At 43.9% G+C, this 12,582-nt stretch overlaps 1 protein-coding gene across 1 annotated transcript; it reads left to right on the top strand.

Annotated features, from left to right (window-relative positions):
* The first annotated feature begins 2,726 nt into the window (after positions 1-2,726).
* rgcc (regulator of cell cycle) lies at positions 2,727-8,578 on the top strand. Its single transcript, XM_050049415.1, has 5 exons — positions 2,727-2,891; positions 3,188-3,364; positions 5,837-5,944; positions 6,909-6,971; positions 7,815-8,578. The coding sequence occupies exons 1-5, from the start codon at positions 2,864-2,866 to the stop codon at positions 7,820-7,822; spliced, it is 384 nt and encodes a 127-aa protein (XP_049905372.1). The 5' UTR covers positions 2,727-2,863; the 3' UTR covers positions 7,823-8,578.
* The last annotated feature ends 4,004 nt before the right edge of the window (positions 8,579-12,582 follow it).

Here is a 12,582-nt window from a genome sequence, read left to right as displayed (position 1 = left end):
TCTGGATGAAGAAGATGCTGTAAATGTTTGCTTCATTTACCACATTCATTACTCAGAATATTACAGTTATTAATTACTTAAACTTGGATCCACTTGCTCTTAATCATCACCTTTCTGGTGCAGAAATCTGCTCTTGCAGATGTGTTTACACAGATCTCATAGACAGACCCCAAACTCTTCTGATGTAACTGTGTAAACAAAAGGAAAACATCTGTTCACAGCTGATAGAAATTACTTGAATAATTATGAAAGGACAGATGTGTTCAGGCAGATGAGAGAAAGCGTAAAGCAAAGGTTTGACTAATTCAAAGGTTCAAAACATCAGATGCAATGGAGACAATTCGCCACCAGATGTCGCCCCAACTTCACCTTTGCTGAAAATCAGGCCAGGCCTGAATAGTTTCCTGTCACTGTGATTAAGTTCTGTCTGATGGACGTCCACCTGATGAGATAACTGGTGATCATGTTGCAGAGGTTGATGACTTCAGACTTGAAGATCCTGTCTTACAGAGAGCAGAGCAGTTCTTAGACTCTGAGCTTCAAATATTTGAAATAAATCCTAAATATATAAACAAACACTGTGGTTTTTAAAAATTATGAACACATAATTCTACACTCACAGGGTCATGAATATGTGCGTAATGATAGCATGTAAATTCTCATTCATATCTGCTACAGTACAAATATGCTAATGAAAAAATAATGTGTTATAATTCCTCGTTTTGCTGGGACTCACAGGTTCTTTATGTTTGCAAGGATTTACACTTAATGAGTGAAAATCATCACTTTCTAACTGAGGCTGGGCCCATGTTTACCATCCTGATCAGATATTTAAAAACTTTATTTAATGTAGAAATACTCCATCACAGGCAAAATACTACAATCAAAATGTTACTTCAGTAAGAGAAGAGAATTAACCAAAGGTAAAAGTACTCTTTATGAAGGTAGAATGACTTTTTATTACTGTATCCACTCATGGATGGATTACTGAGTACAACTGAGCACAGGCCCTAAAGTGTCAAATGACAAATTAACACATAACGACCAGGAAGAGACTCAAAATGACCAAAAAAGAGATGTAAAGAATCCATGAAGAGACGTAAAATAAGTACAAAAAATAGCAGAACAAAGCAACACAAAACAACAAAAAAATACCAAACAATCACCTCAAAGAGACAGTAACCCACCAAAAAACTTACAAAATTACTTCAAAAAGACGCAACACGACCATAAAGAGACATGAAACCACAAAGGGATGCAAAAGAACTGCAAACTATAAAAAAAATGGCAAATTTGCAGGAAAGCCCAATCAGTCTTTTTTCAGCATTGGCAGTATAAAAACAAAATCGGGGAGTGCAGCAAAATGCCGCCTACCTACTTTTGTTTATACAGAATGTGCCTTTTTCGGGGCAATGGGGGGCGTGAGCAAGTAACAAAACGTGTAGCTCAGCGTGTGACGTAAACAGTGACGTGGGAGGGAAGCCGCGGCTGGTCAGTCCTTCGGCGATTCTCTCGTAAGTCGGCCCGTTCTTCACCGTCCCCGTCATCTGACGGTTAATGGCCTCTTCGTTTGCGAGGACAAGGAGGGCGCGCAATTCCTTGTCTCCCCAGTTGCTCATCTTTACAGTGTCTGTCAGGTTTGTGTTTCCCTCTTGCTACTAGCTGCTCGCTAATTCCTGCTATCAGCTGTTTCCTGTTTATCCACCGCCAGTGGCTCGCACGTGCGGCGTCATCAACAGCTCCTCCCACAAGTCTTCAACAGCCCCTCCCGTTGCGGAAGGCCGCCTCGGTTTGTTTAAACCAAAGGGTTCCACCAATATGTCTACCCTATGTGGCGGAAAATTGGGCACGTTGGATCAACTCACCAACCCAACCCTGTGTGTCTAAACGCTCGCAGCTGGCCGGCAAAACGGCCCAACATTTGCCAAAAATCTGGCAGTGTAAAAGGGGCTAAAGAGATGCAAAACCACCACAGAGTCTGTGAGTACTTGCCTCTGTGTAGGAGAAGTGGGGGGCCCCTTTGCATATCTGTGCTGAGAGGCGCATTTACTCATGATCCGCCCATGTATCCTCCCCATATGAGCTGAACTGTAGTGTTTATCTGGCCAAGATGAAACTTATTTTATTGTTTCCTCATACTGTTGGGTAGTAAAACCTGTATCAAAATGTAATGTTTTATACGCTGATCACATGCTTTATGTGTTAAGTAATTATTTGTAACAGTGACTGTTACTGTTAGGTAAATGTAGAGGATATAAAAAGTACAATATTTGTTTGATTAGTTAGTTGAGTTAGAAGTAAAATTGTTTTACCTTAAAATAATAGTGACTACTCGGCTTTACTTCCTACTGCTGCTACAGTACACTCAGTCTGATCAACTTTAACATAAAAAACAATAACAATCATACAGAACGTCCAGACACTGTTGTTTCCTACATGATGTGTCAGTCTGTGTGTCACAGTTTGGCCTGGTTCTGTCCTGATCTGCCCGGTGACACAGTCTGAAAGCTGTGGGTCATGATTATTAATATCTGTGTGTTACACCTCTGCCTGGCAGGAGACACACAAGTTGTTTACAAACACACTTTTATGAGGGAGACGTCACACACACACACACACACACACACACACACACACACACACACACACACACACCCCTCCCCGCTCCACTCGTCCCGCCTCCACCGAGCAGGGCTCATAAAAAGGCGGCAGCTCCTCAGCCTGGAGGTTAGTTCAAGACCCGCAGGAGGCAGGAGGTTTCTCACAGGAGGACACAGAGGGACTTTTCTCTGAGGGACATACTCACACATCTACAGATATATAACGCAGATTTTGGATAATCTCAAACCTGATTTCTGGAATTATGAAGTCTCCAAAGCTGAAACCTCAAGGTAAATATAACTTTGTTTTTATATCCTGTAGCTTGTTATTTTTATTTGTAATAAAGCTTGGTGCACTGTTGATGCTGTCATTGTTTTTCTATAGGCTCATACTCCAATAACATTTATGTATTTAGATATATTTTAATATTGTTTTATGATCCTGCATTTAATAGTTTCTCATATATTCATACTATACTGGATATATATACTTCATAATATGAGGCTCCACTGTTTATCTACTGGTAGGTCTACTTTCAGTCCCTCAGCTGAGATCTCAAGAAATTCATAGTGACGTTTTCTTGCAGCGAAGATCGTGAACGAGGAGGACCTGAGCGACGTCCTGTGCGAGTTCGACGCGGTGATGGAAGACTTCACGTCGCCGGTGGAGAAGCGACACTTCAGGTACTACGACGAACACCTGAAGACCATGAAGAGGAGGAGCAGCGCGAGCGTCAGCGACAGCGGCATCAGCGACTCAGAGAGTGAGTTGGAGATGAATTATTAACTGTGTTTTCAGCAGATTTGGGGAGAACTGTCCCTGCATGTTGGAGTGTGTTTCCTAAATATGACAACAAATAATTCTCTTTGGATCATGCAATGACAAATGTGACTTATGATCTGTAACATGGAGCAATGCAAGAGGATAAAGCAGTCATAAATGTTGGTGTGTTAAAGCAGGGAAGGTTACAGAGAGTATCTTTAACTTGGGAAATAAAAAGTGCAAACTGTGACACCTGAGACTCCAGAATGGAGATCAGGTCTGCAGAAATTATGCAGTTATGATCTGTTTTCTGCATCTGTCACTTATGGATAACCGTCTCGAGAAGTTTTGCCCACTTTGCCTCCAGATAAAGTCTCAAGAAGTCGGTCATATCACCTCTATTTATTGAACTTTGCCTCATGAATGCTCCTTCTCTCCTGGAGTCAGCGTTACTCCTCCTCCTCCTCTGCACTGCAATATTTTGGGTGCAGTTTCTTATCATGTGCCATCAGGAGGGCGGCTTTGTAGACTGGCAAACTGTTGCACATGCATGCATCCGTGCATGAATGCTCACATACACACGGAGCGGGAGAAAGATTTGATCAGAGTCCAGAGATCTGGGCGTCAGATCGAGCCACCGCTGCATATTTTGGCACACTCGCCCCACTATTGTGGCTGCTTCTCTAACATTTTACCGTCATATATTACTCCAGCATACAGTGTTTTAAAAGTCTGCGTCCCCAGCAGGAGAGCTGGAGAGCAGGAGAGCTGGAGAGCTGGAGAGCTGGCCCCGGGCAGCGTCTTACCCAAAATGTGATCGCCTCTGACATACGGAGAAAAATATGCTCCGGGTCCCCAGGAGCAAAGATAGTTTCCCAGACACGTGTGAGTGGGTTGGGACTTATGAGTGAAGATGTGGAAAATCTTTAGAGTCTTCATTTTTCTGGAGAGGCTGAGTGAAGAGAGGACGTTCAGATAACTGCAGACACATGCATGATGGACTCCAGAGAGATTCACGCTGTAGTGCTAGACATCGTTTTGGTAACTGCATAATAAGTGGGGTTCCAGTGGTTTTGCTAGTGTATCATCAGTGCCCACAGTGTTTACTAACCCAGCTAAACTTTATGTAATCACCACTGAGGGTCTCGCATTAAGCAACATCACAGCAGGAGGGAGGGTGTTCGAACCTGTGTCTCTGGTGCTAATGAGGGTGTTGATTTGCTCAAGAGATCAGATTCCTGCGTGAGCTCTGTCCTCTCCATGGCAGTCTAATGAAGAGGGACCTGTCCCACGTAGGAACAAGCTATTGTGTTGCAGGCTGATGGATGGATGGACCGATGAACGTGCAGATAAATGACGCAAACTGTGCAGGGTCTTAAAGAGCCGCCCTGGAGCTCAAACTCATGTTTGAGTGAGGAGCAGAGAAAACTAAATATAGAAAACTGAGAAATGGGATAGATTCACGTCAAAGTCAAATGCTGATATTAAGGCCACAGCTCTGTGTGTGTGCCCGGCTGCTCCCCATTGTGTGTGGCGTCTCCTATCTCATGCTGTGTGTTCATTGCTGAGTGGTGGGAGTGGTGCAGGTCAGAGAGGGGGTGAGTAAGTAAGTGGTCGACATCTGAGACACTGTTAAGGTCCGATGGAGACCTGCACAGAGGAGTGAGATAGACAGGAGCAGCTTTAAGTGCTGCCTAATCTTCTTTCTGTCACACACACTTACTTCATACTCACACAGCCAGGAAGGTTGACACGTTTACCAGGAGTCTACACTTCTACAACCAGATGGGGATGACGAAAGAAGTTGCTTTTAGTGAGGGAAGTTGGACGAGCTGTACCAATCCAGCAGCTTTCTTCTGTCTTCCTCTTTTTCTTGCCAGACAGTGAGAACGTGTTATGTTATGTGGTGGCTTGAAATATGGATCTGGCAGAAACAAAGTGGTCATTATATCATTTATGTAACCATCCGTTTAGAGTTTGGGTGGTACAGGGGACGAGAACGTGCCCTGCTCTAAACGTGTCAGAGATAAATCTTACATAAGAGCAGGGGAAGAGCTGCATGACTTTCGAGATGTCTCTTCCCAAGACAACCTGTTATATTGCTGTCACTAGCTGCCACAATGGAGATTCAGTCGCCGAGTTCAGGTTACATGTGGTATTTTTTGCGTTGGGGTCGTCCACCGTAGCAGAGCACAAACTTCTGCTTCTGGTAATGTTTCTTCTCAGGGTCAGCGTTGGCGCTGAAGCAGCAGAGACGTGTACGCTTTGTGTGTATCCGCAGCTCGGAGTGTGCAAATACAAGCGCATGCATGTGTTTGACAGGCCGTAGAAGAAAGGCTGTCATTAGAGGAGAATGCAGTGATTACACCCTGAAGCTGCTCCACTGACACAGATCAGATCTGAATGCGTTACGTGGGGAACACTGAAGCAAATCTAAGTCGTCTGCATTTTGTCTTGTGTCTCGTTCTGACAGGTGCAGAGTCGCTCAACAGAAACAGCTTCAGCTTCAGTGATGAGAGGCTCAACTCCCCCACCGTGCAGTCGCCTACCACCAGCTCACCCCCTCTTATGTCACCAAAACGTGAGTTACACTCCTCCTTCTTACACTCACACACAACTGTGACCTTTCTTACCAAAAAAAATAAGATAAATCCAGGTTTACTTACTCTGGCAGAGCTCTGGGCTGCAGACAGATTCAAATCTCTCTAATGAAAAATGGGTCAAAGTGAGATGTATTAAAGGTCCAGTGTGTCGGATTTAGGGGAATATATTGGCAGAAATGGAGTGTAATATAAGAAATATATTTTCTTTAGTGTTTAATCACCTGAAAAAAAGAATTGTTGTGTTTTCGTTACCTTAGAATGAGCTGCTTATATCTACACAGGGAGCAGGTCCTCGTTTGTGGAGATCACCATGTTGCACCATCATGTTTCTGCAGTAGCAAGTAGTAACACTGGCACTAGATAGGGCATTCATGTTAGCATTTTCACATCGGCCACCATAGTTAGCAGCCCATCTGTGATGAGAGTGTTTGTGACACTGCTTTATTCAGTGTTTTTACCTGTTTAAATCACCAGTCCATTTGTTTTAGAGAGGAGGAGACCTCTGTGGATAATTTGGCTCCTGGTAAAAACCTCCTCAACATCTTGATCTTAAGTTATCGGAAAAAAACACTGAGCAAAGATGAGCAGGTGCCAAGCGAGCATCCCGTCTCGGACGTGCCAAAAAGTGTTGTAGAAACACAAATTTGGAACACAAAACTGCTTTATTCAGTGTTTTTACCAGTTTAAATCACCTGGTCTGGAAGAGACCTCTGTGGATAATTCAGCTCCAGATAAAAACCTTCTGAACAATGAACACTGAAGGAATTCTAACCAGAAGAAGTTTCAGCTGGTTGCAATCTGTAATCCTCACTGCTAGACGCCACTAAATCCTTTTAAATCTTACACACTGGACCTGTCTTATAATGTGTAACTGAAGATGCTTATGAAAGAACTCTTCACTCTTCATAGTTTAAAATCTGAATCTCTTTCTTTTCTCCGCAGCCAAACTGGGCGACACTAAAGAACTGGAGGACTTCATCGCCGACCTTGACAGGACATTAGAGAGTAAGTGCTAATGCAGCCTCGCTGTCTGATGAATAAGCCCGTGCGCTGGCGCCGCCCGCTACTCGGGATTAACTGGCGCATTTGTTCCCTGTGTCAGCTATGCTAACGACCACTCATAAAGTGACACAGGAGTCACTCCCCTTAGAATTCTAAGAAACGAGGATGTGTGAGGACTATGGAGGAGTTGGGGCATGTTATGTGGACCATGAGGCCTCTGGGGTTACACTGGGGAGAAAGGCAGCGTATCCCTTTTCAGAAAGTGCTTCTACAAACACCATGCAGAAGTCCCGACTATTAAATGCCATCATTTTCCCCCAGAGCTCTGTACATGCATGAAAATGTAACCTAAGAGGGCACCAGGGCGTCTTTAAGTAGCTTACAGAACGTCATAGGTAATACACACACATGGTTAATTTGCGTTGGACCGTTTCTTTACTACGAGGCGAGTGAGTGTTTGAACTTGCATCAGAGTATCAGGAATGTGTGCTGCTGCAAACCTGGGCTGAAACTCCAACTGTAAATGTCAGGAATGGAATGAGACAGAAGTGGGAGTTGAAACGCTTTTTTCCTTCCACCATCACCGCCCCGCTCTGTTCTGTGTTTTGGCCACTGAATGTCCGTCTTTCACAGCACGCAGGCGTCCAGTCGCTCTGCAAAGCTGGACACGCAGTCAGGCAGTCAGCCAGCCTCCTGTTAGCCCCGCAGAATTGCAAATTTATGAGGGCCACCAGTGTTTACGATGACCAGCCTGTAAAACAGAACGTCCGCCGCTCTGAGAATAGAGCTGGCAGCCAAGGAGCCACGGAGTCCTGTTCTAATCTGTCTGTCTCTGTCTCTTCTTAGGCATGTGACACGGAGGCTCACAGTCATCTTGGAGTGTAGCCATGAGGGAAGGAGGGAGTGGATGTCTGGACCCCCCCTGAGCAGCTAACATGCGCCCCGGCCCCCACACCGAAAAAACCACCCAACAGGATACAGCTGGATGGCACAGCAAGTGGCTCCACCACGGCATCAACAAGCTCCTAAAGTTAACCCAGCAGTGCTCCACTGACTCCAGGCCACCTGGCTACTGGGCTGTAAGGACTGCAAGACGGGTCAAAATTAGCATTGTAGCAACCTGAGGACGAGAATACTTCAGCCGCCATGATATAAAGGACTCCATGAGACGCTGTGAGGAATGAAGACGCGGGATATACGCTGCAGAGTCACTGGAACATTTATTGTCACAAATCACAGACCAGGTTTCACTCCCTCATCCAAAACTTGAGCTGGAAGAGTATTTAAAAAATGGCTTTTTATAATAGAAATATATTTGTAATTTTATAGAGCTTCTTATTGTAAATTTATCAGTTGTTTTTTTTTGGGGAAATATATTTTTGTATCATATGTAAATAGTAATTGTTCCAAATTCTATTTGCCTTGGTATTAACAGGACGGTCAGATTAAGATTTGACGCTCGTTGACTGGAATAAAGTTGGTTACATGCTTAAATGTGAACTGGAAACTTAATCCCTTCTGAGAAATAACTGGAAAGCAATTTATGTATTTAATACAGCTAATGCCTGCCAGAGGTGATATTAAAGTATGAAATATTGTTCTTTTATTAACACACGCCTCTCTTCTTTATTTTGGACTTCTGCTTCTCCGGGCTTCTGCCAGGTTGTTTCAGTAATCTGAATTTAATGTGCAGTCTTTAACTTGAAAGGTTCTGCATGCAACATTGAGAGCAATAATATGCATAGCCATGGGCACATTATGAGAAAATGGGCCCCTGGGCACAGACATGCAAAAGGCCCCACCACCTCTTGTACACTGGAGCAAGACACACAGACTTTGTGGTGGTTTTGCCTCTTTTCTTGTTGTTGTTTTGAATCTTTGTGGTCTTTTTGTGTCTCTTCCTTTGAGGGACATTTTGCAGGTGATAGCCAGGGAGGCCCCTTACACTTTGGGCCCCTGGTCCTGTGCCTGGCAAGCCTGTTCAGGAATCCATCCATGTGCATAGCAAACCACTATTTCCCATGTAAAGATCTCATAGGCGTAGATTTAGGCGAGTGCAGGGCACTTGCCCCCTTCAATATTTACAACACTTGCATTTTACCACCTTACATAAAAACGTGAAAACAGCCGAGGACTTCTATTTTGATGAACCGTGTGTTTTCATTTATGCACTAAAGCAGGTGGTGGTATGATGCAATGTCAAAAGCAACAGTTGAAATCTAAAACAGAAAGAAGCAGCAGTAACTAAATGCATGATTGAAGCAGGAAGTGCTTCAACATTTCCACCATAAACTGATTTGGTGCACAAAATTCACCACAATTCTTGGACTGCTGGGAAAAACCGCCACACCCCCACTTATTATGTGTCCCTTCCAAATGTTGAATCAAAACCTACGCCCTTGGAAGATGTAGTGGAACAATGGCATCCTGAGCACAAACTGAGGTCATGCTCTGCTCTGTGTGTTGTAATCCAAGCTGGGAAGCCTACACGTGCATGTTCGTGCATGCAAGTATCACACTTGTTAGCTTACTGTCGCTGCTTTGCACTGTTGCCATTTAGCACTGTTTACAAGTTAGCACTGTTAGCTGCTAGCTGATGACTAAGCTGCTCCCATGTTGATGTCATGTGCAGACAATTCATATGCTTTTTTTAAGCCTAATTGCAGGTGCCAGAGGTAAAAAGCTAATGTTAGGCTATAAAGAAACTAAACCACAGTCGCATGACTTAATGTAAAGGCTGTCTCATGTCGCTGCATGTTTGTAACCGCCTTTTTTAGGACATGTAAAAGCTTCTGAATTCAAAAGTGGGTATTTGTTTTTATGTGGTAGAAGAAAATGTAAATGTCTCTTGAGCTTGTTTTAACAACAGACCTTATTTCAGGCGTCAAATGAAAAACCCACTGACTCCGAGACGAGGGAACCAGGAGAGCTAAAATGCTAACTCATTTCCATGTTTTAGGAATCATTCCTGCAGCGCTCTGTTTGCTTCCTCTCTGTTGCCGTTACAACCTGCCGAGGCAATGTGCATTCTGCCCCAGTTTAGAATAACAGATGTAAAATTGAATCTAAAAGCACATTTCATGTTGAAATCCCAACTTTTTCATTAAGTTCTAATACCTTCACTTAAATCAAATCACACCAGAAGGTATTAAATTCCTCTCGACGCCGTGGAGCACAGTAGGTGAGGAGCTGCTGACTGGTTAAATTGGAGCGGTAACGCAGCAGGATCTTTGAGTGACAGCTGGCTCTTCACCACCTCGGCACTTTATTAACCCACCAACACCACTTCCCTGGTGTGTCCTTCTCCCCGTGTGTGTTTCAGTGCTGATCTCCCTCTGAGTTTTTGGCTTCCCTGAAAGACAGAGTGCAGCGAACACAGTCAGGCAAACCAAGAGCGCTCTATATTTAACTGTTAACAAAATATTTAGGCATTACAGTTATTTAAGTTAAGAGAGCAATATTGTAGGAAGTGGTAAATACAGTAAATACATGCAACAACAAACTGAAATAGATATGAAACGTCTCTTAAATTCTGTGCTCATTAATCAACCACTCAACAAAGCAGCAGCTTATGTAACTTCTGTAGCAACAGGGTCTATTTCCAGAGGTGGAGGGAGACAGGAGGGTGAGACCCTTTCCTTGCCCAGCAGCAGGTGTGGCTGAAGTATGTAAGAGGCACCCCTCTGTCTGCTGACCACCAGGGGTCAAAGGTCACTAGCTCTGGTCAGATACACTTCCATACTGGTTCCATGGTGGCAGAGCAGCAGGTGCAGACACACTTGGGACTACTCTGTTTTATGTGTTTAAAGGGAAACTGCAGCAGTTTATTATAGTTTGGGTACCTGCAGCAGACAGATTGAAAAAAGAATGGTCAAAAACTGAGCAGAAGAGGCCAAGATATCTTGTCATTTACAGCCTAAAAGGGGCCACACAATCAAAAATGCTGTTTTTTTTATATTTCCCATTATGCAAGTATGTGGCTCTTTCTCTCTGCCTGGTCAACATATCCTCACACAACAGTTAATATAATGTCTGATGAAAAGTAGAGTTACTGTGGTAAGGTTTTGGAAAACAAACATGGTGACGGCGTATCATAAAATGACTCAAAGTTCACATGGTTGCGAACACTGGTCACCAGGAGGAAGTCCAGTTTTGAGATCCCAACCTTCCTCCTTACGAGTCTACTTCCCTCTTTGTTCTTTTCTTCCCTTCAGTGAATTGGTGATGTAATTACACTCTTCCAAAATATGTGAGTTATAGAAGAATCACTGGCTCGTGATTATGTAAGATATGTGCAAATTTTGGTGCATTACTTTTCCTAGGAAAATGCATGAACAATATAAGCAGCTCGGCGTGATAAAGACAGTCTTTGAAACTCCATCCTTTTATTTGTAATGCAGCAACCCAGTCGCCAGATAAAATGTTGGCAAGTTTCTGCAAACTATGGATATGTTACATTTGCATGTTATTATGTAGCAGGTACATTGAAACTGTGGTTAATGTGTGTTTAGGTTAGGCACCAAAACCGCTTGGTTATGGTTAGAAAAAGATCCTGGTTTGGTTTGAAATACTGTAAAAAACGACAGCTTTTCATGCAACTATCCCCAGTATAAAAACAGCACCAGGTTGCTACAAAACACCTCACGTTTGGTGCCTAAAAAGCCTCTGGCAACAAAGCAATGACGAAATCACAACTGTTTTTTAAAGACTTTTTTGGCTTTTTGCCTTTATTGGATAGGACTGTCTGGGTGTGAGGGTGGGAGGGTGAGAGGGAATGGCATGCATCAAGGGACCGAAATCGAGGCAGGCTGAAATAGAGCTTGCACTGCTGCAGCAAGGACATTCCCTTCATATATGGGACGCCAGCTCTACTCACTAAGCCACCCAGTGGCCCAGTCACAACTGGTTTTGTTGTTCGTTGGCCTTGAACACTGATCTACAGCTTGGCAGGAGTCTTGTCTAGGTGACACACCATCAACCATCTCCTCCAAGTCACTTTAAAACATTGATGCGTACGAAACTCACAAATGTAACATATTTGTGGTTTGCAGAAAAGTATGATGCCTATGTTTACCTCTGGTGTCTGAGCTGGATGCAGACTTTGTTTGTTGAATTCTTGGTCTCTAAGTCGAGACATCCCTGCTTGCATCACTATGACATCATCAAACTTATTGTCTCAGACTTCACAAACTCCTTCCAGAGCCACAAAGACATTACACAGCAGTTTTCCTAGGCTCAGTGGGTCTCCTTTACACTTTGCTGGACTTTAATGTGGCTCTTCGTCCTCACTTGGCCGCTATCTGTATGTAAAGAGAGACATCATGCCCCTCCTTCCCTTCAGCCAGTCACTGATCGCATCTGCACTGATTTGTTCTGCAGCCTTTGATTTTATTCCCTATGAAGTCTCATGTTTGAAGAGCTTAAATGAGACCTCAGCCCACAAGCTGAGAGTCCCCTACAGCTGTTCACAGTCTGTGGATCCAGCCGCCGTACTGTCAGTGCATGCCAGACTGTGTTAATCTGATGGCAGGAAGCTGGCATGGAGACACTCGTCTCCGTGTTGTTTCTTCACTACAGTTGGCAGAGGGAAGCTGTGGGCACTATCCCACTGTGA

Source organism: Epinephelus moara, chromosome 7, assembly GCF_006386435.1.
Source record: "Epinephelus moara isolate mb chromosome 7, YSFRI_EMoa_1.0, whole genome shotgun sequence".
In the NCBI taxonomy this organism is placed as follows: domain Eukaryota; kingdom Metazoa; phylum Chordata; class Actinopteri; order Perciformes; family Serranidae; genus Epinephelus; species Epinephelus moara.
The sequence above is the reverse complement of the archived record's forward strand: the minus strand, read 5'-3'. Positions and strand labels throughout refer to the sequence as shown.